The 25,477-nt window shown below is 39.3% G+C and overlaps 2 protein-coding genes across 8 annotated transcripts; one reads left to right on the top strand and one right to left on the bottom strand.

Annotated features, from left to right (window-relative positions):
• Window positions 1–326: 326 nt before the first annotated feature.
• knstrn (kinetochore localized astrin (SPAG5) binding protein) lies at window positions 327–2,305 on the bottom strand. 2 transcript variants are annotated; one of them, XM_054762668.1, is made up of 9 exons: window positions 2,179–2,305; window positions 1,969–2,010; window positions 1,770–1,887; window positions 1,295–1,324; window positions 1,117–1,216; window positions 914–1,028; window positions 775–836; window positions 619–693; window positions 327–500 (listed from the first exon to the last, which is right to left on the bottom strand). In XM_054762668.1, exons 2-9 carry the CDS (start codon window positions 1,985–1,987, stop codon window positions 372–374), a joined length of 648 nt encoding a protein of 215 aa, XP_054618643.1. In that variant the 5' UTR covers window positions 1,988–2,010; window positions 2,179–2,305; the 3' UTR covers window positions 327–371. The 2 variants fall into 2 exon arrangements, with proteins under 2 accessions (XP_054618643.1, XP_054618642.1); XM_054762667.1 differs by having other exon boundaries at window positions 1,770–1,890; window positions 2,179–2,283.
• Window positions 1,787–16,922, top strand: knl1 (kinetochore scaffold 1). 6 transcript variants are annotated; one of them, XM_054762666.1, is made up of 33 exons: window positions 2,501–2,643; window positions 3,072–3,106; window positions 3,203–3,239; window positions 3,331–3,390; window positions 3,490–3,572; window positions 3,665–3,720; window positions 3,797–3,818; window positions 3,928–3,968; window positions 4,042–4,094; window positions 4,218–4,410; window positions 4,534–4,616; window positions 4,785–4,884; window positions 4,973–4,985; window positions 6,156–6,661; window positions 6,750–6,787; window positions 6,978–10,802; window positions 10,892–11,006; window positions 11,115–11,173; window positions 11,253–11,351; window positions 11,439–11,554; window positions 11,811–11,901; window positions 13,265–13,381; window positions 13,455–13,542; window positions 13,683–13,745; window positions 13,831–13,870; window positions 13,958–14,062; window positions 14,177–14,268; window positions 14,509–14,574; window positions 15,876–15,985; window positions 16,072–16,193; window positions 16,292–16,417; window positions 16,535–16,627; window positions 16,707–16,922. In XM_054762666.1, coding segments are annotated over exons 2-33 (6,642 nt in total). In that variant the 5' UTR covers window positions 2,501–2,643; window positions 3,072–3,077; the 3' UTR covers window positions 16,708–16,922. The 6 variants fall into 6 exon arrangements, with proteins under 6 accessions (XP_054618636.1, XP_054618641.1, XP_054618640.1 ...); XM_054762665.1 differs by having other exon boundaries at window positions 4,218–4,616; XM_054762664.1 differs by having other exon boundaries at window positions 4,534–4,884; window positions 16,707–16,921.
• Window positions 16,923–25,477: the final 8,555 nt, after the last annotated feature.

Here is a 25,477-nt window from a genome sequence, read left to right as displayed (position 1 = left end):
AACTGCTCGGTCCTCTGAATTGTCTCGGTCACGAGATGGGCTGGCAAAATTATAGATATGAGATTGGGTCCGAAAAAGGTATATTTGTATTTGTGATCAAATATGTTAAACCAATGGCTTAATAAAAAATAAATACAATTCAAATATAGCTGTATACAATCATTGGGAGTCATTGTGAATGAGTGGAAATAAATAGCTCCCGTGCACTGCCAGAAATAACTACGTCATAATTTCAGTCCATAATTCTAAACTGAAAGAAATAAAATGATAGCTTTCACAAATAACTTTTTTATTAAGATTGAATAACAACAATATTTAAAGTCATATTATGAACCATCACACACTATTTCAGTTGAGTCATTTCTACATATTTACAATAATAGAGCTTCTGCCTCCGTTAGAGCTTTTTCCATTTCGGCAGCTTCCACAGAAAAAGCCTCCCTCTCTTGCAGCATATGTTGCCTTGCTTCACTCAGGTCAGTCATTGTTTTCTGGATTTCCTTCAAATGTGTAAATGAAGGGATATTGAAAATGTCAATATGTGGCAACATTGGAAACCATTCAAAGTAAAAACATCACGTATCAATGTCAGAATCAGAATAATCATACAATAATGACCTGTAGATGAGATCGCTGCTGCGATGCCATCTCACTGAAATGCTTTAATTCCTTCAGCAGGTCTGTGGAGATGCTCTAGAATAGGACACATAGTTGATTTTGAATGAAAAAGTATCACAAGAAGTTGAACATAGAAATCGAAACAAATGTACATACCATTACTTCTTTTCTTTGTTCTTCATCTTGACGTGCAGCTTCTCCAACAACATCTCCTGAAACTAATTACCAAGGAGACTGTTCATTTCCAACAAGTAATAAATAAACCAGAGAATGTTGTGTAGCACAGTATACTTACTGGGGTCTATTTTTGCAGCCACTAGGAGTATCTGACAGTCCTTCAGATTTTTCTCCACCTCAGAATTTTCCTTTTCAAGGGCACAAAACTGTTGCTCCAAATGAGTTACTCTTTGCTGTGTATTAAAAATAACACTTGGCTATAAACGCGTACATAGCAGCACCTTGCATGGAGTCAAACCAAAAGGTTGTTTATCTTTCTACCCGTGTCTCTGCGAGGTTTTTCTGCAGTTCCTCATTGGCAGCCATCAACTGTTGATTTTGCTCCTTCAGTTGTTCCTGCATGTCATACCTTGTTGAAACCCTGAGGAAAGCAAATATGTGATGACAGAGATAAAAATCCTATTGCATGAGTGGAAATTAAATACAATGTACTGCTTACCCTTTGTAAACCCTATGGGCAACATTTTTTCTGAAAAGAAAAATAAGCCATTTTGAATGCAAAGAGGTGTATGATGCTATAAATTAAAAAGCACAGCAAATATGAATTAAAAAATATCTGACTGACAGATATATCAACCACAGCTCATTAGCTAGACACAAAAAACACATGTTCCCAGTAGGACTTAATAAAAGCAATTTTAAACTGTCTAGATTTCAGGCAACTATTCCAATACACTATCGTTGGACCTCCCAATCGCAGGGCACATATAGACAAACAACCATTCACATTCATATTCATACCTATGGACAATTTTGAGTCGCCAATTAAACTAACTTGCATATTTTTGGAATGTGGGACCTCTGAGACTTAAAAAAAAGTGTTTTAAAATGTTGTTTTGCAACTCCCAAACAACAGTGAATGCATCATTTGCCGAACATCTAGGTCCGGTGGGTAGTAAAAAGAGATTTGTTACCGCATGATGTTTTCTTTCTGTTTGAGGACACCGTCTTTTTGGAGAGCATTAGTTGCAGTTGCTGCCTCTTTCATCTCATTTCTATGTGCTGCTTTTTTTGTGTCTGCGGAATGCTGCCCTACTGGAGAAGAATACACCCCGGTCAGTGTTTTTTTAAATCAATAAAAAAATCAACAAGAAAACGGCTAATTATGCTCACCTCTGGGAATTTTTGACATTGTTCTATCCGAGACGTCAGCGACTAGAAACAGATATGAAACAATGAACGATTTAGTAACGGAGTATGCACGAGCTAGCCACTTAAGTTAAAGTATCGATGATGAAAATACACATACACAAGTGCAGCATGGAAGACGTGTACAGTCCGTACGTATTTTAAACACATAACACCAATAACATGTTACTTTACCTTAATCGGAACGTTACATGGACCTATCAACAGGCAAACCAACCACACCAATTTTCAAAACGACCAGCCCCGCATTGTCATTTCCGCTTTCTGTGTCACTTCCTGTATCGGTCGGAGGACTGTCGCGATATAATTTTGCAAATTGTTCACGTAAATTTATATGCACATAAATATATTGCGTTATTAAATAATATTGTACGCCTACTGAATTTAATGCATAACTACATAAATGTATAAATAATTACACACGGCTGACGGATAAAGAGCTCTGAAAAGAGCCTACTGCGCATGCGTGGAGGCGGCTAAATTCAAAACTCCGGACGTAAGCCTGCCGTTGACGTTAGCGCGGTGCTTGGTGTTAGCCTTTCTTACGTCCAACTTGTTTAGGCTGGACGTAATGAATGTAACTGTTATTTAACAAGTAGCAGCAGCACCTATAATTATTTGACTAGTAACAACTACAAGGTATGTACGGCATGTTTATTTGTTCGCACGACATTTGCTTATCAATATCGCTCTAATGCTAACAGTCAAATACAAAATAGGATAAGTGCACACAATTTAGACTTAGCGAAAGTCTTTCAGTGTCTTGCTTCATTTGATGGAACCTGAACCCAATAATAGCGTAATTTTTCGTTCATTAAAAAGCTTGTGTTTGAACTTGGGCGGGCGTTTCTTTTCAAAGGGGCTCTTACATAATTTACATGAGTTTACATACATTGCAAAACTACTGTTGCTTATGATGCACACTAGTCTCAAATAGCTCGGAACAGCTTTGTCTTTTCTTCGCTCCTTACAAATAAGTTGACAAACACTCCTTACAAATAAATTTAAACAAGTAAACTTTAAAAAGTCGCCTTTCTCTCAAAACAAATGCTGTTTTCACGTTTTAGTTAAAAATGGAGCCCCTGGACCCTGGCAGGAATGAGTAAGTAAAGCGCTTTTGAAATGTCATGTTTAATATTAAAAAAATATATAGCTTACATCAGGTGATACATTTTTGTTTTGTTTTGTTTGTTTACAGTGAAAACAGTGGGTTCTCCAAGAGACGCATTTCTTCTGTGAGTAATCCAAAGTACTTTTGAAGAAAGAATCCTTTAAATATTGCTACAATCTTTGGCATGAACCATGCTGTCAATGTATGATTTTCAGATATTAAAAGCGCCTCGGAAATCAATAAAATTCTCTGATCCAGAGCAACAGGAAAATCAGGTAAACACATTTCTCGATTTGAGATTTATACATTTTAAACATCAAAATAGTCAGGATATTTAAAACTTTTTGTAACTATTATTTATTATATACATTAAGGTTGAAAGTGCCAAACCAGTGGAAAAAAGGAATTCCAGAAGAGTTAGCTTTGCACCAGCCAATGATGTTCTTCTTTTTCCCAAGTAAAACACCACAGTCATTTCATTTAATCCACTTTATTCAAAAAGCCTAACCTTTTCATTGTAATATTTTTTTTTCCCCTCCCTATTTCAAGGGATGCGAAAAACACCTCGTCCGGCCGAAGTCCATTACAAGAGCTAATGCCAACAAGTAGAGTGTTTTTTCAATACTTTGCATTTAAATACTAAATATTAAGCGGTTTTCTAATCTTATTGTATTTTTTCAGCAGCTGTGCCCACACAAAATAGGTAACATGACTATTTGAAATTCTATCTAAAATTCACTAAAACAAAGTGCCTTTTTTTAAAGTTATCCATAATCATAAAATAAATCCCTTTAATTTTTTCCCCACTACAGGCTCCAGGTGTCAAGTGAAGATGGGATTCAACAAATTATGGGTACACATTGCAGTACTGTTCAACTGCAGTCTATGATTTATATTATTTGCATTAATATTTGTGTCTAATATAGGAATGGAAACCCTGCTGAGTGCACCTCTACATGCCTCTGACCAAAAAGAAAAGGTGAGCTTGGCTTCACGACTTTATTTCCCTTTCCCCCCCGCGACCACCAAGATGATAATATATCCTGATACTTTTTTATATGCACATTTAGCAAGCATTCATTTACATGTTACTTCTCTTCAGGTCATCTCCAACACTGACTTTGGAGAGAAAACAGTGATTTATTGCGTGGATGATGGAATCATGGACATGACCCAGTCTCACACCATCAACATCGATGTAGACTATCTTGTTGATACGCCACAGAAGAACAATTTCAACTTATTTCAGAGTGGCGAGAGTACAGTGATGCCTTCAGAAGATTGTGGATCCATGGGTATGAGCCTAAGCCATAATGTTGACATGGCTAGAGGGTTCGATTTTCCATCATCTTGCAGAAACACAGATTTCAGCCTCCCAGTGTCGAGTTTTGATCCGACTTTGACCATTTTTCCTTCAGGTCTTTCAAAACCAACTGGGTTGAATGTAAAACTCTCTGATGCCACGGTGGACACAAACCTTTCCCAGACCAAAACCCAAAAGGTCAATGTTGATAAAGAAAATCACGTTCCATCGTCAGTTAAAAATACTGGCAATGTTAGAGAATCATCCCGTGGCTGCGCACTCTCTCAAGATGATGACGTTAACATGGACATGACACACAACCGGCCTGTTAAAGGATTGACTGACGATAACGACAATCCTTTTCAGTGTCTTTTTCCCTCACAAGAAATGTACTCCCGGTCTGACAGAGGGTCACCAGAATCACAGAAGCAAGCCAGCACGACACCTGGATTGTCCAAATCAAAAGGTACTCTTATTTCAATTAACAAATGTAACTTTCTCATAATGTCAAATTTTTAAGGCACACTCTAACAATTCTGCAAACCTTTTTACAGCATCAGGACACAGGTATGTTTCCTGTTCATCTCACATTGTCTTTTCAGTTATATTAGTAGCACTAACTACCGTAGTGACGCAAATATACGTAATCAAATGTATTACAGTCATCCCTCTCTACATCGCGGTTTGAACGCTCTCTCTCGGTTTTTCGAAAATTAATATATAAAATGGCCTCTTTTTTGTGGTTGATTTATGGACTATTATTAGTCAAAAAAACATTTAAAGACAAGTTATATGTAGTATTCTTGTCACTAGGTGTCAGTAATGTTACATTGATGAGACATGACATTAGATTACCTTCACACTACATGTAGTCAGCCAGGGCATGTCTGACATGATTGAGTGGAAAGAAGTTCTCCTTCCATTCCGTGTGTAAGTGGTAAGTTTTTTTGGCTTCTTAGTTTGTCATTGTTCCCCACTCCGTTTGAAAGCCTTTCTTAAGTTTATCAATAAATTCAAGGCAAACAACTTAGCTTGGCATCGTCCTATGTTTAAAGCGTCGGTCATCTCTTGTGTCCCTGCAGTGATCCCGTAGCCTACGCATTACAGTTGAGCAATGTGTTGTGAGCAAAGAATAATATGAGCGTAAAGGTGACTACAGTATAGGGGTCTTATTTCATGTCTACAGAGCTGTGATAACAGTGTATTTAGAAAGTCATAAACAGGTTTTCTATGCACTAACTACGAAAATAGTACATTTATATAATTCAATCACTAATTGCACTCGGGTCTGGAACCAATTCATCGCAATAAACAAGGGACAATTGGAGTCAGACAAAGATGAGTTGTCTTCTGTTGAGGGTTTAGAGAGTTATCCATGCAAACTAACACGTGGCACCAAATGACCTCTCCCCGTGAGAGTCAGAGCTTTTCTCCATGTCAATCACACACACACACACACACACCAGTAACCTAGAAAAATGCTGGTGCAACACCGAACCCCACAAGGAAAAAGTGTCTGAAAGGTTGAGCAAGTTGGCAAACAGCAGGAGTTGTGAGGTTTTCTAAAATATAAATAGTGATCAATGAAGCAGTTATCAAACAAGAGAGACTGTGTTTCTGTCTTTAAAAAAATAATATATATTTTTTTATTCTTGTAAATATGGTAATTTGTAGTAATTATTTTCAGGACATAGCAGACAGTGTGGAATAATTGATCTTGTGTTTTGTGCCTAAAAGGTTCCATAGGGGGAAGGCTGAAGAAGAACACACAGAGAAAACAGTGAGGTTCACTGCAGATGACGCCTATATGGACATGACGCAGAGTCACCCTGTTAAAATCCCAACAGATGTGTCAGCTCCCCCTGATTTTGACAATGTTAGAAAAACTGTGACTTCTGTGGAAAAGAGACACAGACATACTGTTGGGCTATCTTCATCTGCAAATAATTTAAACTCTGGATTCTTTGCAAGCCTCTTAAAGCCAAAAGACACCAGCGTTAATTCAGGATATTCCAGAATCGCTAACCCTGTGTTGATCAAGGAACCCTCTAATGGAGATCCAGTCTGTCCTCAAGATGATCTGAGCATGGATATGACAGAAGTTCAAACGGGACACATAGAGATTGCAGGGATTAATGACCCACTTCACTATCTCCGACCTGCACAAGAAATGCGCCCTCAAGGCGGACAAAACTCAACTCAACAGTTGTGTACTGAAAGGCACCGGTCATCTTACAATACAGGTAACAGACAAATTTTGACAAAAAGGAAATGATCTTGACAAACGGTGCCTGTAAAAACCCTTGCTTAAATCTCCATCTCTACATTTAGGAAAGGAAATGTTATTGGAGTCCTCTTTTAGACGTCAGGTAAGTTCACTTATTTAGCATTGTGCTGCTGAATAAATGGATTGAAAGGATGGGCATAATAACGATTATAAAGTATAAATTCAGCTTTTGCTTTTTTTATTGTCTTTCCAATAGGCCAAGCGGATAATTAAAAAGAAGTGGTATAATCTGATTTTGATTGTATAGTCTTAACTCAAAATTTCTTTCTCAGATGACTTGTGGTAGTCAAGGGGACTGCAGAGAGAAAACGCTGAGGTTCACCGATGACAGCGCACTCATGGATGTGACTCAAAGTCACACTGTGAACATAGCCTGTGTTTTGCCAGTGCAATCGCACAAAAATGTGGCCAATTTACCGACCAACGAGGAGAGGTCGGTGAGGTTCAGTGCAAATGGCGCTACTATGGATGTGACACAAAATCACACCATGAACATTGCTACTCATGTGGAGCCGGGAGAACACCATAATGTTGACATTGTACCTGTTGGAGGAGAGAAAACACTCAGGTTTACTGCAGATGATGCTGCAATGGATGTGACACAAAGCCACACTGTAAACATTGATACTCATTTTGAGCCACACATCAAAACAAATGTGGATATTTGGTCTACGAGAGGAGATAAAACCTTGAGGTTTTCTACAAATGATGCAGCAATGAATATGACAGGGAGTCGCACTGCAAACTTCGCGATTCCTGTCGATTCTGGAGCCTCTCATAATGCTAACTTTTTACATGCTGGAGGAGAGAAAACTGTGAGGTTTACTGCAGATGATGCAGCTATGGATGTCACACGAAGCCACACTGTTAGCATTGATACTCATTTTGAGCCACACACCAAAACAAATGTGGATATTTTATCTGCTAGAGGAGAGAAAACTTTGGGGATTTTTGAAAAGGATGCCGCTATGAAGGTGGCACAAAGCCACACTGCAAACATTGCTACTTATTTGGAGCCAGCAGCATACCATAATGTTAATTTTGTACCTGCTGGAGGAGAGAAAACGGTGAAGTTTAGTGCAGATGATGCAGCTATGGATGTGACACGAAGCCACACCGTGAACATTGATACTCATTTTGATCCGCACACCAAAACAAATATGGACATTCTACCAGTTGGAGGCGAGAGAACGGAGAGGTTTAGTGCAGATGATGCAGCTATGGATATGACTCGAAGCCACACTGTAATCCTTGATACTCATTTTAAACCACGAGCACAAAATGTGCACTGTGTACCTGTTGGAGGAGAGAAAACCATGAGGTTTTCTGCAGATGATGCAGCTATGGATGTGACACGAAGCCACACTGTAAACATTGATACTCATCTTGAACCAAGGACCAATCAAAATGTGGATGTTTTACCGACTGGAGGAGAGAAAACCTTGCGGTTTTCTGCAAATGATGCAGCTATGGATGTGACACGAAGCCACACTGTAAACATTGATACTCATTTTGAACCAAGGTCCAAACAAAATGTGGATTCTTTACCAACTGGAGAAGAGAGAACCTTGCGGGTTTCTGTAAATGATGCAGATGTGAATGTGACACAGGGCCACGCTGTGAAAATCTGTAGTCATTTGGAGCCAGGAGCACACCATGATGTTAACTTCGTACCTGTTGGAGGAGAGAGAACAGTGAGGTTTACTGCAGATGATGCAGCTATGGATGTGACGCGAAGCCACACCGTAGACATTGATACTCATTTTAAACCAGGAGCACAAATTGTGGACTGTGTATCTGTTGGAGGAGATAAAACCATGAGGTTTACTGCAGATGATGCAGCTATGGATGTGACGCGAAGCCACACCGTAGACATTGATACTCATTTTAAACCAGGAGCACAAATTGTGGACTGTGTACCTGTTGGAGGAGATAAAACCATGAGGTTTTCTGCAGATGATGCAGCGATGGATGTGACACGAAGCCACACTGCAAACATTGATACTCATTTTGAACCAGAGACCAAACAAAATTGTTATTCTTTACCAACTAGAGGGGAGAGAACCTTGCGGGTTTCTGCAAGTAATGTAGATGTGAATGTGACACAGGGCCACGCTTCAAAAATCGCTAGTCATTTCGAGGCAGAAATAGACCATGTTAACTGTGTACCTGTTGGAGGAGAGAAAACCTTGCGGTTTTCTGCAACTGATGCAGCTATGGATGTAACACGAAGCCACACTGTAAACATTGATACTCATTTTGAACCAAGGACCAAACAAAATGTGGATGTTTTACTGACTGGAGGAGAGAAAACCTTGCGGTTTTCTGCAAATGATGCAGATGTGAATGTGACACAGGGCCACGCTGCGAAAATTGCTAGTCATTTGGAGCCAGGAGCACACCATGATGTTAACTTTGTACCTGCTGGAGGAGTGAGAACAGTTAAGTTTACTGCAGATGATGCAGCTATGGATGTGATTCGAAGCCACACCGTAGACATTGATACCCCTTTGAAATCAGGAGCACAAAATGTGGACTGTGTACCTGCTGGAGGAGAGAAAATCATGAGGTTTTCTGCAGATGATGCAGCTATGGATGAGACACAAAGCCACGCTGTAAACACTGATACTCCTTTTGAGCCACACACCATAACAAATGTGGATATATTACCAGTTGGAGAGAAAACCTTGAGGTTCCCTGCCGATGATGCTGCATTGGATAGTCAACGAAGACATACTGTAAACATTGCTGGTAATTCATTTTTAAACGAAGCTCCTCCTACCCAGAAGAGAGAAGAGATGACTATTCTGCCAAGAAATAAATCTTTATCAGTACTCGGTTTCAATACAGGATTTAAAAAGACAGGTTTCTCCTGGGCTAATCCCATGATCACCAGAGAGGAACCTTCAGCAGAGTCATCCTTTCAAGAAACTGGTGATACAGACCACTTCATCCCAGCCCAGCCAAAAACACCATGCATGGATAATGAAAGTGAAGTTCAAGCTCTTTTGGATAGTGGTGTGAATGAAATCACAAACTTGCAGGGCGCATTAGAAGGAGCAGAGACTGATGTTGGCATGAACCTGACTGAAGTTCAAACAGGCTTAATTGTAGTAGAAAAATTCTCAGATGAGCCCCCTCACTCTCGGTCATCAACACGAGACCCAGATGCTTGTCTTCAAGAGACCAGAAAGGCAACTTCATCTCAATCCAATCAAGAGTCAGGACTAAGCAAACAAGATGGAATGGAAATCTCAAATGTTCCGGACCATGTAGACTCAAAAGAAACAAAGATTAGAAAAGAAAATGAATTAAGAAATGAAACCAGCCCGCTGTTGACAAAGTTACATTCACCCATTGCTGATGACCATGATAGTCCTTCAAGGAAGTCTAGACGAATAAGTTTAGCTGATCTCCAAAAAAAAGTGAGGCGTTTGAGCTGCATGGTAAACACGACTCCTGAGACTCCAGCTGTGGACAGCTGCATAGCACCTACGCCTTGTTCGGACCCTGGCACCGACAAAAGCCCAAAAGACGAGAATGATTTGCCCCCTGCAGTAGTGCCAGATGTTGTAGATTTAGGAAATACTGCGGCTGAAGCGCAAGATCTTCCACAAGAATATGCAACTGTGGAAACTCCTTTTAAACTTAAGACGAAAGAGCTGATGTCAAGACTGTCAATGGGAGGCTTTAAGGCAAAACTCCCTCAAAGAACCAGAGTTGATGATCCAAAAAAGGCAAACTCCAGCCACATGAATTCTGAGAGAAAAAGTGACAGTAGGACCACGACCAACAATATTGCAAATAATCTGGGCAACTGGAATGATGACGACGTGAGTGACATTTACGATGAAGAGCTTGGCAGCTGCGAAGATTTATCAGAAATATTGGATGATAGGAGTGTGCCGAAAATCTCAGAAAATGTGATCCCTTTTGAAGGTTTCAACATTGATGAATGTTTATTGGACGTTTTTGAAGAAGACAGTGCAAATCGTGTCCCAGGAATAAAGAGACGCTTGCCATCAGATGAAAATAACACTGAGGAGGAGAAGAAATTAAAAATGGCCACTCAGATGTTTCCTGAGACAGTAGAGACGGTAGGTCAATTTCTATTATAATTTCTATTTATCTCTAAGTTGGTAAATAAATTGTCAACAGATGTCCACTTGGTTCTATTTCTTACCAGGGAGCACAGCCTCATGTTGTCAAATATGATGGTAGCATCATTGCAGCTCCAACAACAAGACACACCATGGATTCCTCCAGCAGTACTCACACGTCTAGCAGCAGAAGCGACTCCAGTAAGTCCTCCCAGTGTATAATTTATGTTGTTTCATTTGATCGTTTACTTTCTTAATATATAATTGTTTCTGAAATTGTGTTAAACATGTTTCTTTTCTTATCCGCAGCTTTTAAACAGAGCATGTTGGAATCTCAGCTGGAAGACTACTCCAGTGATGTACAGAGGGTTTGTTTTCGTTTGATGTTGTAAATGTATGATTCCATGCCGCTCCCCTGCCCCACATTTATTGGTGATTGTCTTTCAGAAATTAGAGGATGGCACAATAACGGTCTCAGAGTTCCTTAACCTCTTCAACATTGACTTTGTGATCCATAATCCCCGGCAAAGCATGCTTCCTGGCAGGGTAGGTTTTATTCTGACATTCATTCTGTGAACTCGACATAAAAAAACACTGATATGCATTTATAGACTTGTTTTTGTTTTGGCTCAGTCTTCATTCGACACAGATTGCACACTGATGGATGTAATGAAAGACAAACTTATAAATCGGCCCAAACAGCTGGTCTATGAAGCTGACATCAAGAGCCTGTCTGAAAAGGTGGAAGGGTGAGATTACTATTCATTCATTTTCTATGCCACTTATCCTCACTAGCGTCGCTGTGGTATGCTAGAGCCTACTGCTTCGAACGAGAGGCAGGGTACAAGCTGGACTGGCCGCCAGTCGCCCAGCACATATAGTGAAACAACCATTCACACTCACATTCATACCTATTCACAATTTAGAGACCATTATTATTCCTTAAAATCATTACTTAAAGAGTAGTTTCATAAAGGTCTAAGCACATTTGTTTTGTCTTCTCAGGTTGAATTACCGAATGTGGGACTTAGACAAACCTCTTAAGACGATCAATCAAGCATTATGGGAAGAGATGAAAAATTCTTCAGAAAATGAGGTATTGCTGCTTTTGCTCATTTGACCTAACACTGAAGTTAGCGCCAAAAGGTCATATTAAATCGCCTTTTAACGCATCGTCAATGTCTGACTCTATTTAAAGTACTGTACGACGTTTTATTTTAATGTACTGTAATACTTTCTCCTCTTGTCTTTTTGCAAGTGGACTCAGACTCTATTTCTAATGTAAACTATTCAGATTTTTTCAAATGCTACTCAGGCCTCGTTCGTATGTAGATATAAATCCGATATGTATCAGATCTACTGCAGCCTGAATGGTCAGGTCACATATAGCATACCTATACTATCATCGAAAGGCATGTTTTGCTGTGCGAGACTGGATAAAGATACCCACAGATGTAGGCAAAACTTCTTTTTGTCATCTGAAAATTATTTTTAAAAAGTGTTGTAGTGGCTCACGTCACTATCTCACCACAAAATGCCATAGCCAAAATTGTTGCACTCTTCCTTCTTAGTCTAAATCATTTGGTTGAGAAAATGTTGACAAAATCCATGAAATTGTCACAAACGCGCCAAGGAGAGCACAAACGTACGTAAACACACGGCAATGAGTGTAGCGTCATGTTTTGCGCTTGCACGCCCCATCTTTGACACATCGCTTTCACATTTACAAGGCTCATTTTTGGGGGGAGCTTAACAAAAAATCAATATTGGGCATCATGCCCTGCAGTGTGAATGTAGCCTACATCTCGCAAGCGTAAGGCAGGCTGGTGGAAACACGCCACAGAAAAGAGAAGCTATCGCCATGGTAGTGAAAATGAACATAAAAAGCTCTGAGAGTAGAAACACCCATGAATATTGGCAGCCCTTTTGGTATTAAATGTTTTGACTATCTTGCCCATCATAAGATCATAGCTTTGAGCATGTTTACAGTCATAAGTAGTGGATTTATTATTGTTTTATATGTTCTCCTGCCACTTCAACTTTCTACTCCCAATAAACCACAGAGTAAATAAAGGAAAGGAGTCTTTTTTTATTATTTTATTTTTATTTTTGCTGTGTTTTATATGTCCTGAATGTTCTCTGTGTGTACAATGAGAGTGACTTACGAGTTAATTCATGTAGAATTTAGGTATAAGGTCAGACTTACACCAAAACTCGACTAACATCACGGTCTAGGAACGCAACTCATACGTAACCCGAGGACCACCTGTCCTTCCAAAAGCGCGAAATTGACTGAGCGATTGTGTACGCCCATCCAACATGGAAAAAAGACAGAAAATTACAGCTTTTATCAACAGACGGTGTGGCTATTGGCCTTTTCCATGTGCATAGAATGACAAAAATATCCAGTATGTGTATAAACTTTATCCTAACATGATTGTATTTGTTTAAATCTGCAGATCAAATGTTTTGGCGTAAAATTAAAAGAAAGAAACAACTACTTCAGAAAGATGAGCAAAGTCCGGTCGCATGAAATGAAGGAGGTCCTGTACACAGGTGTTGTGCAGGCTATTACGGTAAGTAGGCATCACTCCAAAGTACTTTTAAAACTGGCTGGAGATTTTCAATGTGACAATGTATTCTTTTCAGGATGAGCAGGAGAAACTGAGAGGGAAAGTTGATGAATCTGAGGGGATGATCAGAATGCTGGATGACTGCATTAGTGATTTGGAAGCAGGTAAGACCTGTTTAAAATGTTCACTTTTTTATATATTGTTATATATTTGCACAATATTCATTATACTAAACAAAAACAACACAATTCAAAGAACTGTTGTGAGTGGTTACAGTCATTAAAACTATGTTTTGCCTCCCTAGAACTTGCAGAAATTGAGGAGAAAGGAACTGATAGCAAGCCAAGTCTTAAATCACTCCAGGAAGGTAACTTGTACACTGCATATCTTTTGTTGCATTTTTATACTTTTTGTCCAATAATTAAATTAAATCATTGATTTTTCTCCAACAGAATTGAAGAAAGTCAATGAGACGTTGAATGACAATGAGCGGTAAACTAATTCAACCTTTCCGTAAAAAAACACTAAAACTAGGAGTATGCTGTTTAATATTTAAATGTGTTTTTCCTCCTGCGACAGTCAAATATCTGAACTGGAGATGCAGAAAAAGCAGGCTTCAAGCAAACTGAACAATCTGAAAGCTGACGTAGCAAACCTTGAGCGCTCCATCGCCATTCTCAATACGTCAGTTTTTTGGGTTTTTTTTATCAGTCATCATTTCTTGTGCAGTTTTTCTTTCCAGCATTTATTTGCACACAATGATATTTATGCTTGTCTTTGGTGAATGCCTTTTCATAGACTCAATGAATGGAGATTGAGTGAAAAGACAGACAAATATGCAGTCTACACGTTCCTCAATGCCACATTGCATCTACAGTTGATGTACAAAGGTACTTTTTTTTTTTTTTCACCCAACACACTACGTTATGTACTTGGGAATTTCTCCACTCAGACGCAAATAGAAAAGTGGTTCCTCAATCAATTAATTTCAAGCTCATTATCATGGCTCTGTGATTTTCAGAATTTTTTTTTTCATACCACACGTGTTTTTAGCATTGGAAATCTTTGTGACATTAAAAAAAAGCTGAATTTGGTAGATATCTAAAATAGAAACTGTTTTTCTTTTGCAGGAGATTGTGCCGCTGAGGAACCTGAGCGAGAAATTTCACACATCAATTTCACATTTCTACTTGATGGTGAGGGGAAAAAATAGTTCACACTAAATTACCTTACTGCCTGAAATATATGATGGTATTTTTACTCTGGGAAAAGTCTCTAAAAGACTCGTTTTATATTCATAGGGTAGAGCGGGGGTGTATTTATCCACCAAGGGCTGCATAGTGAAAAATCACTTCGATATTTTTTTTATCTTTTTGTTTTCTTTTATCTTTTTGTTTTCAACTTCTCCCAAAATGAGTCAGACCTTTTCTTCCGTCACACAAACACATTATAGTGGTCGCTAGCTACATCACAGTTCGAACATCGCTCCCTCATTATGTCGCCTTTTTTTCAAAAAGTCATTAATTCATAAATGATTGCGGTTTCATGGCATGTCTGACATGAGAGAGTGAAAAAAAAGTTGTCCTCCCCTTCTGTGTGGAAGTGGTACATTCTTGGCTTCTTTGTCCTTCTTCCCCACTCCTTTTGAAACCCTTTCTTAAGTTTAGAAGAAATAAATTGGAGGCTAACTAGTTACCTCGCTAGCACGCTATGCTTAAACCGTGGCCATCTCTTGTGTCCCTGCAGTGATCCTGTAGCCTGCGGAATGTGGTATCAACAAAGAATAATGAGGGTAAAGGTGACTATAGGGGTGTTACTTCATGTCTAGAAGGCTCTTATCAAGGTTTTAAAAAATGCATTTAGAAACTCCTAAACATTTTTTCGTCAATAATACGTCACAGAAATTCACTTATCGCGACCCAATTAATCGCGATAAAGGAGGGATGACTGTAGTGACCTGGAGAGATGCAGCTGTGGCACAAAGACACATTAAAAAAAAGTGAGGAGTTAAGCTGTAACAAACGACTAATACACACCTGCTAACATGTACGTATTTTTCGTACCTGGCATGCATTTTGAGCTTGAATACTCTTGTAGGCTTCGCTCCTCTCCAGGTACACATTTTGTTGCATTTCCCCATTTTCAGTTTGTCCAAACAATTGTCGAGCTGAAGTGACGCGTACAATTAAGGCTGTGATTGGTCAGCTTGTAGTACATTATTTTCCGTCTGCATACGACTGGTTCAAAATGTCTTCAGTGTTGGCAGGTCTGCTACTATCACTGATAAAGAAAACAGGATTTGATTAATCAGTTAATTTAGTCTTTTTCTCTTTGATATTGTCCATCTACGGGTCTTTTATATTCAAGGTCGTTGTATATTTGGGTCAAGACGGTGTACAATATCACATTTCCAGGATGTACTGTATTTTCGGCTGAGTGAATTTTCTTTTACATTTCTTCTGTGCATTTTCATCTCTGCATTTTATTTTGGATGTAGATAAAAGGTCGCAGAGCCACGCCCGCCTCGTTCACAAACTGCTCTCCCAGTACATTGACGGCCAAACAGCTTGGGTGAAGAAATACCCAACAAGTAATCATGTTCAAAAGGTGCGGGTGGATGGATCGAAGTTCAATCTTGGTTTGATAGACTGAATCCGGTGTTCCTAAGCTATACTTCTTCCTGCTGTGTCCAGCTGCTCTCTGACGTGTCCTTGGTGGTCAGTCACTGTCGTCTCCTGGGGGAGGAGATACGACTGCTAAAAATGTGGGGAGGTTTACGGCTCAATATCGTGGACATCAGCTGTGTGGACACTCGGTGAGAGTCCATTTCCAAACTGTCCACAAAGACATTGAAGCAGGAAGACTCGTACTGTAGAATAGCTTTGACAAATAACTGTCATCGTCTTGTTCTAGAGTACACATTCTCTTCAGCAGTCTGAGGAGGTGCTCCAAATTTGAGGTTACCTTCTCTGTCAGCTTGGACAACCACATCTATAGTCTTCAGGTGCACAGCTTTAATAGCATCTATGGGAACACAACGTAAGTATGACTAAAGGAAACCTCTGACAGCTTCAACGTTGACGGTACACAGCAAATAACGAGAAAGTGGAAGAAAAGGTCAGGTTTTCATACCGTGTTGCACGTCTGTGTCTGCAGGATCCAGCAGATTGAAACCATCGTTGAGTCATTCATTCCGGCCAAGAAGCTCTTGACCAAGGTTGTTAAGAAGATTAACACTGACCTCCTTTGGTGAGCTGAATTTGTACAGTCTATACTTTTAAATGGGATTTTCCTAACTATCTCTTCTCCTTCTCTCTGTAACCTCTAGATGGCGACCAAGTCCTACTTAACCTGCTAAGTTGCGTTTGCAAAATAACTTGTGGTTAAAAACAACACATGTAAATATGCCCTATTTGTCTTTGTCATACATTTATTAAGAGTGGGTAGAATTAAATATTTCATACCTAAAGTTTTCATTAAAAATGTTTTCTAATTATTTTCTTCAATGTGTTTTGTATGTTCAGGGATGTACACATTTTGTCTGCATGTTGACGTGCACAGTTATTGCAATCATAGCAAGTATTTGGAGATACATGGCAATATATTCGATTTTTTTAAGAAATACTGTGGCACTTGTGTTTGGAAATGACTTTGAACTATTGTGTGTCGAAGCAGCTTATGCCTGTAATGATTCTTTATCTAATTTATATGACAAAATGTATATTTTAATTCAGAATGTTCAGGGATATTTATTACATTGATTGAGGGGAAAGACACAATTAAATATTGTATTATTTTATAGCACGGTGGTGCATGTGGTTAGCACATCTGCCTTACATCCAGGTGGTTATTTGGTTCAAATCCGGCTTAGACTTTTCAATGTGTTGCGTGTTTTTTCTCAAACACTCTGAAAACATGCATGTTTGGTAAATTGGAGACTAAATAGTCCATAGGTGTGAATGTGAGTATGAAGGTTGTTTGTGTATACCAGGGGTGTCCAAAGTGCAGCCCGCGTCACATTCTAAAACAATGATTTAACAATAAAATAAAAAAAAAAAAACAGCAAAAATGAAAAAAATCAGCAGTAATTTAACAACAATGAAGTCAGAATATTAAAAGAAAAAAGTTGTAATTTTACAACACTAATTTTAGAAGCATAGAGTTGAAATATTAAAGAAAAAAGACATTTTAAAAAAACTTATGAAATCAAACAAAACAAGTTCTGGAAAAATTAGGCTCGCATAAAATGTTATGTTACAAGAATAAAGTCAAAATATGGGAATAAAGTTATAGTTACAAGAAGAAAGTTGAAATAGTTAGAAATAAATTTAAAAAAAGCTGTAATTTTGTGAGAATAAAGTCAAAATATTAAGAGAAAAAAATTCTCAGTTAACGAGAAAAAAGTCGCAATTTTACGAGACTAAATTTGTAATGTTTTGAGGGGAAACAAATGCATTTTAGTAGCATAGAAGTGCAATATTAAAGAAAAAATATTAAATTTTTTAAAAGTCGCAATATTGTGAGAAACTTGGAAAGAGCAAAGACTGAAGTTCATAATAATATGCTTTTTCACCTGTATCACAAAGCTGAGATGCCGTTTTTTTCTTGAAATACTTCTTAGCATATCTGCACGCGTTGCTTTACAAAATATCAAAGTGGCCCTTGCATCCCTTCATTTTTCAGTATGTGGCCTTCGGACACATACTGCTGTATACACCCCTGGTGTATACAACATGTGCTCTGTGATTGGCTGGCAACCAGTCCGGGGGTGTACCCCGCCTGCTGCCCTAAGCTAGGCTCTGCACAGGATAAGTGGTATAAAATGAACGAACAATTGTTTCGAATTCACTGTCAATTAAAGAAAGTGTCAAATATGAGCATCTGTGTGATGCTTCTGCACTCCACTTTTTGGGGGGGTGAAGCATGACCACTGTGCCGAGGTCATTTGAAAGGTCAAACAACCAGAGACGAGTCTCTGAGAGGATGGAAAAGTGGGCGAGTGACTGTCCATTCCTGATGTTAAAGGTCACAGAGGGCTTTCCAAACCGTCACCTTCAAGTAAGCCGTCAGAGGCGACATGTTTCTTCCTCCTTACCACCCTCCCCCCAAAACAACACTTCCTGTCAGAGCACATCGAGGACACCCGGGGTCTTCAGGAGGTTAAGTTTGGTTCAGCGTGCCATTTGGATATCCTTATCACAGGCAAGGATTCATTACAGTCCATACCTTACTGATACTTACAGTATTTAAATGCAGGATGGCTGTTGAAAAAATGTAGCATTGGCTATATAGTATTAATGTTGCAACTTTAATTCATTGTAATTTGCCCCCGTTCTCGTCTGTACTGTGCTGTATGATCCCCTGATAATCCCTCATCTGGGTCAGCTATCAACCTTACAAAACCCATTACAAGCATAAAAACCAACTATCATAAATATTAATGATACGCAAGTGTTTTCCTTTCTTGATAACACTTATCCTGATTTAGATGTACAATATTTAACGTGCCTGGCAATGTCCCCCACAGGAAACTCTAATTGTATCAAGTAGAACATTTTGCCCCCAGGCAACATGTTTAATTCTTTTTATCCTCACGCCTGGAAGCAGTATTTCACTGTCGTAACATCATCAGTGTCCTCCACTGACATCAACAACTGTAAGGTGGACGGTGCTGAAATTGGTTTTTGGAAGATGGAAACCCAGTGGGAGATTTTATTTGTTTGGGGGATCCTGATAGACAGCCGGAGCTTCGACCAAGGACTGACATGAACAGCAGAAGAAGGAATGGTACTTGTTAAACGTGTGGTCAATATTGACTTGGCCCAGTTCCTTTTTCAGTCAATTCTCACATCGGGCTATGACAGTACGTTTTTTTTGGTCCAAAAACAGATTATAACAATTACTAAAATGACAGTACAATGCTGAGAGCTTATTAAGCCTACCAACACATCGAAAGTGTCCAGTTTCATTCAAATTTACCACACCGACCCAAATGTAAGACAGACGTTTTTTCCTTTGGAAAAACAAGTCTTGCTACATACTGTAATGGCGATTGATGAATGTTACACAGTCATCCCTCGCCACTTTGCGGTTTGAATTTCGTGGCTTTAGTCTAGCTTAGTTTTTCCAAAATATATTAATTATGCTCTTTCTTGGTTGAATGTAGCTTTTTATTAGTCAAATGTTATGTATTTGTTACCCAAATTAAGCATTTCCAAGCTTAAACATGGCTAAATTAATATGTAAGGTATTCAAAGACGCTATATGATATGATATGTAGTATTCCACACTGGCCGCTAGGTGTCAGTAATGTTCAGTGAGACACACACACCAGTCTTGATTGCCGCAACGTTATTGCAGGTTATTAATGCACAATAATCCCGAATAAAACACGGGGTACTGTTGCTAAAGTAACACACACAAAGCTAAAACTCAATTCTGAATCCCCCAACATCACTTCCTGTCCACTTCCCACTTTCTAATAGTTTGCTTATAATTTCATTTAAGAAATCTCATAATTAGTTGACCTTACATTAACTGTAAATTAATTTAATAAAATGCATAAAATTGCTCGCTGACAATGCCAATCAAAATGTAGTATTTAAGCAGCATTTTGATACAGATCTTGCATTGGATCTCATTAGACTGTGCAAGTTGTAATAATGTTGTAGTGTATAATTTGGTGTCTTACGGTGGTCTAGTGGTTAGCATGTTGGCCACACAGGCACAGTCTGGAGATCGGGACCTGGGTTCCATATTTTTGTGTGGAGTTTGCATGTTCTCCCCGTGCGTGCGTGGGTTTTCTCCGGGTACTCCGGTTTCCTCTCACATTCCAAAAACATGCATGTTAGGTTAATTGGAGACTCTAAAATGTCCGTAGGTATGAATGTGAGTGTGAATGGTTGTTTGTCTATATGTGCCCTGCCATTGGCTGGCGACCAGTCCAGGGTGTACCCCGCCTGTCGCCCGAAGTCAGCTGGGATAGGCTCTAGCTCCGGCATGCCCCCGCGACCCTAATGAGGAGAAGTGTGTTTCTTTGTTTGCTCGGTGCAGTACCTTCTGAAACACAATGTTTTTGTGTGTGTGCTATATATGCTGATAGAAGAAGAGACACAGGGTGCCACGCTTTGCACAGTTGACTCCTGTTGTCTCCTCATGTCCCTCAGCCATCTCTATCAGAGCCCCCACCCCCTACCCTTACACCACTGTACACCTCCCAGACAGCTGAACTTATCTTGTTATGTGGCATTACGGGGGCCAACTTAATTGGTCCTCGCAGGCAGGTCATTAGTTCTGGTGGCATGTGCTCCCATAGGGATGCGAATGACAGGAATACAGCCTGATCTCCCTCACCCCCCAAACCCACACCCCATCACCCCTACTCAACCCATTCACACACACACGCACCCAAAGACTTATGTGACCCAAGGAAGTTGCCACATTCTCTGCTCATTCTTAGGAAAAGACAATAGGTCTGGCTTGTTAAAATAGGTTCCCGCTCAGCAGGGTGGAACGGCGGAGCAGCAGCAGCTGCCTCTTATTATGGAGCCTCAGCGGTGCCGTCACTTCATCGTTACTTTGCTTGTTTGGTTATGAGGTGGAATGAACCAAAGTCCGTACAGTCTGAATATAAGACGACCCTTTTTTGTAAAAATATTTGAAAGACAAAATCAGTGGAGACCAACCAGCAGTAAAACAACAGGTAACAGACTGCATGAAAGAAAGATTTTTCAGCAGCTCAAGAGCTCAAAGAGTTGCTGGATGACTCTGCTTCATTGATCGTCATTATCTTAAAAGTATCACTATAATATATCCTCCTTTGAGACTCCCCCCCCCCCCTCCAAGCGGGTCTCTTAGTCACAGCTGCAAATCTCCATGTTATTGTGGTGTGTGAGTGACGGGAAGAAAATCTCTGTTCGGTGTTGGTTTGCATATACAGTCGTCCCTCGCCACATCGTAGCTGGAGCATTGTGCCCTCACTCTATTGCGATTTTTTTTCACAAAATAATTAATCAATAAATGATCGCTGTTTCGTGGTTGAATATGGTCTATTATTAGTAAAAAAAAATATATATATGCATATTAAAACAAATTGTACGCATGCATGGCCTAAATTCAACATTTTCGAACATAAAAACGGCTAAATGAACAAAAATACAAATGTAAAGCATTCAAAAGGCATGTATACGGTATGTTACTCTTATATACGCATACATTTTTCCTAATAGTGTTGGTGTTTTACGAAGAAATGTGTAATTTCTTAAGAAAGAGACTTTTTTCCCCCAATTCTCTCTCTCTCTCTCTCCCTTTTTTGGTGTGTCTAAGACTCGACCCAACCACAACAGAGTCACTTAGCGCCGTCTGAATGCCATTTCAGATCTATTTGTATCCAAGGAAGACAAACAAGTATCTGGAACGCCAGCAAACACGGAGCATCGTGGGTGAGCTGCCCATTCTCTCTGCTGGAAGAATGATGACAAAACAGGAATTCTGACCCTGCGTGGGGAGCGCATCCTGGGGCATGCGAGCAACAAGGGAACACAGCTATAAATATAAGGGGTCTGACACGAGCCGGTTTCTATTGCACTTGAATTGGGAGGAGGCTGTTTTGTTGTCACAAGAACATCGCTTGACAATTGGAATTTTTCTCATTGAGTATGATAGACATCAAAAACTGTCACCGTCATAAAATATGTATGAACTGGAAGGCAATGTTTCAATAACATTGTAGCTGTCTTATAAGTGTAAAATTAAGCTAACCTCAATTTAAATCTGGTGTGTATTCCTTTACGCTTCTTTTGCTAACACCTTTCAGAATAAGGGATTTAAAAAGAAAAAGCCAAAGATAAAGCAAACTCAGACATTTCATGCGAGTTCAGCAGCATATTTTATTATTTTATTAAGTTCAACTCAGGGGCGGACTTGCAAACACAGGCAATAGCCTGTAGGCCCCAACCATACTGGGTTCTGGGACAGTTTTTTTTTATATAAAATGGCATAAAATGTCCTTTTGATTCATAGTTCAAATAATGCAATGATATATCTCTAGTTTATTGTGTTGAACGGAAGGAAAACCTGTTCTGAATGATCCTTACATACTTGGTCATCGTGTCTTCTTCACCAAGTGCCCTTTTGACACGCCGCACTCTTTAGAACTTTGCCTTATGAGGGTCGTTAAGGATCTCCCGGACAAGGCGAGTGGCGGCCGAACGTCCAGACTGGTGTTTTGTTGTGCGACCCACACCTCGAGCCCGCTAACAGGGGGACGACAGCCGCCTTCTTAAGTGCATTCCCTGAGGCCCCGGCCCAAATCCATGCTTGACCCCACTGATAAACTATGCTATGGATAGCCCAGTGTAGAGATTTCCTTTAAAATAAGGCTCTGTCAAATGTTTCCACAGTTACTCACGTCTGTTTACATGTCGTATAGGACAAATCTTTTCTGCGTGTGTTTGCTTGATCTTCCACGTTGCATGGAAACCATATCCTGGATAAGGCATTATGTGTATTATGAGAACCCTGGATGTGCTACCTGGTGTATAGTAAACAGTGTATGCAGGCGTCTGTTGCTAGTAATATGAGTGGCTGTCATGCGCTTGCATCAAAACACACCTGGACACAGGTGACGGAAACATGACACTGGAACCAAGATAAGCAAGACAGGATGTTTGTCATGTTTGTTACCCCTTTCCGAGTAACTCTTACATGTTTTCTTGTCGTTAGCCTTCCTGCTAGGAGAAATAGGAAGGCTGTGCCGCCTTATCGCAAGACCTGGCATCAATTTCAGGTAACCAACTCCGAGTCGTGTGCCCTGTACTCCATAGTTGTCATCACACTGTAACTGCCATGAAATATATTTAAAAAAAACCCTGTGAAAGCATCTTTTCTAACAAAAATACCCTAAACATAAATCAAATTGTAAAAGAGTCACAAAATAAACGGAGACAGACAAGTGGAAGATGTTTGGCGACTTGAGGAGGCTCCAGGGGTTTCATTGCCTTAAGCCCCACAAAGCCTGGCCTCCGTCAGCTTCCTGCAAACAGTAATTGCTCATGACTACCAGAGCCTGGCACCCACATGTTCATGGAAGGATGGGATTAACACGTTATGGGTGCCCCAGTAGTCGCTGATAAGACTTTTTAGGAAGCCTTTTTTTGTGGGCCGCATTCCTTTGAGGCTGGATGTTGAGGCTCAAAAGGTCACGTTTTATTCCAAGGGGAAAACTGCATTTGGGTTCTCAATGAGGAAATGAAAATATCATGGCGCTGTCTGGTGTAAATGTCACTTTAACTGGACACAGTACCGCTAAATTTACTAAAATAAAGCAGGGGTGGCCAAACCTTCTCCACCAAGGGCCACATACTGAAAAATGAAAGGATGCAAGGGCCACTTTGATATTTTGTAAAGCAACACATTAGATATGCTAAGAAGTTATATACATTTCAAGAAAAAAATGCATCTCAGCTTTCTGGTGGAGGTGAAAAAGCCTATTATTAGTATGAATTTTGGTCTTTTTTTCCCCAATTTTTACTGTTGTTTCTTTAAAAATTATTTTCCAAACATTTAAACTTTCTTCTTAATTAATCTTTGCAATTTTTTTTTGTAATATTAGACTTTATTCCCATAATATTATAACTTTTCCCCTAACTTCATTTTCCCAAAATGACAACTTTATTTTGTTTGGTTCTAGTAAAATTAGGACTTAAAAAAAAATAGTGTATTTTTTTAATTTAAGAATTCAATTGTTTGCTATTAAAATGACTTTATTTTTCCTCACAACATTAGTTTCGAGTTTATTCTTGTAAAAACGTGACTTTTTTCTCCTAATATCTTGACTTTATTCTTGTAAAATTACCGCTGCTTTTTTGGATTCTACTGTTGTTGTTGCTTTTTTTTTTTTTTTTTTACATTTTCCAATTATTTAAACTTTCTTCTTGTAAATTTTATTCTTGTAATTATGACTTTATTCCCATAATATTTTTACTTTAATTCTGGTAACATTGTAACTTTTTCCACAAGCTAATTTTCCAAAAATGACAACTTTATTACAACTTAATTTGTTGTTTGGTTTGTTTTTCCTACTAATATGACTTATAAATGTAAAAATGTAGAATAATTTAATTTTTTCAATGATTTCATCTTCATACTATAAAATGATGCTATTTTCCCTCATAATATTATGTTTTTCTTGTAAAATGTGGACTTTTTCTTGTTACATTATTAAAAAATTCTTTTAATATTTTTACTTTATTCTTGTAAAATTACTGCAGATTTTTCTATTTTTGCTGTTGTTTTTAAAAAAAAATATATATTTTTTTATTTTTAGACTGTGCCGTGGGCCAAAAAAAAAAAAAATGTCCTGTTCCATTTGCTGTTCTGTGGTTATCATCATATTTTTCCTCTTTGCCATCATTCTGACGTTGATAGAGTTCTTTTACATTCTCACGCAGCTCAGTCCCCTTCTGGTTTATTTAGTTTTCTTTCTACTTTGCGCTTCAAGTCACATCTGTGCTTTAATTGTATGCACTTTGCTAAGCGTGCCCATGCACTGTGACTTGTGTACGAGTACAATACCTTCACTCAGCAGGTCCTCCCTCCTTATCGTGCCATAGCAGCTTGGCTGGATCAGGCAATATAAATGGGTCTTGCCCACAGGAGAGACGCCGTGTTCCTCTTATGGGTCCACTCATTGTTTCGTCTTGGCCTATATTTGTTTTCATGTAAATCACCTCACAAATGTGTTACGTCCTGCCCTTGTGTAGCAGGAGTCTGACTGGATGGAGGAAGTTAGCTGCAGCGAGATTGGAAATCTGCAGGTGGTTTTCCATTATAAGGCTTTTATTCGTTTGAGAGGATGACATCATTGGAAGCCACCCACAGGGTCAGGGTCGAGGTCAGGAGAGGGCTTCCACATCCTCTTCCAACTCGTGACCTCATCAGAAGTAGGGATACAGTTGGAGTCTATTTCCGTCCTTTAAGGCAGCAGTCCCCAACCAAAGCGTATCTTCACAGGATTGGATGAGAATGAGCGTCTTCAATGCTGTTGGGGAAAGTTGTGGGTGGTTACCTTTCATTTTAATACGCAAAGAAGCAACAACC

The sequence above is a fragment of the Dunckerocampus dactyliophorus genome, chromosome 19 (assembly GCF_027744805.1).
Source record: "Dunckerocampus dactyliophorus isolate RoL2022-P2 chromosome 19, RoL_Ddac_1.1, whole genome shotgun sequence".
Taxonomy (NCBI): Eukaryota; Metazoa; Chordata; class Actinopteri; order Syngnathiformes; family Syngnathidae; genus Dunckerocampus; species Dunckerocampus dactyliophorus.
The sequence above is the reverse complement of the archived record's forward strand: the minus strand, read 5'-3'. Positions and strand labels throughout refer to the sequence as shown.

Bases quoted from the DNA above. Each gene is read 5' to 3' on its own strand.
- knstrn (XM_054762667.1), bottom strand. The intron at 694-774 runs GTATGTACATTT...GTCCTATTCTAG, and splicing joins AACAAAGAAAAGAAGTAATG to AGCATCTCCACAGACCTGCT. The intron at 501-618 runs GTCATTATTGTA...ACACATTTGAAG, and splicing joins AGCAGCGATCTCATCTACAG to GAAATCCAGAAAACAATGAC.
- knl1 (XM_054762661.1), top strand. From the start codon at position 3,078: ATGGAGCCCCTGGACCCTGGCAGGAATGA. The intron at 3,721-3,796 runs GTAGAGTGTTTT...GTATTTTTTCAG, and splicing joins ACAAGAGCTAATGCCAACAA to CAGCTGTGCCCACACAAAAT. The intron at 13,382-13,454 runs GTAAGTAGGCAT...TATTCTTTTCAG, and splicing joins GTGTTGTGCAGGCTATTACG to GATGAGCAGGAGAAACTGAG.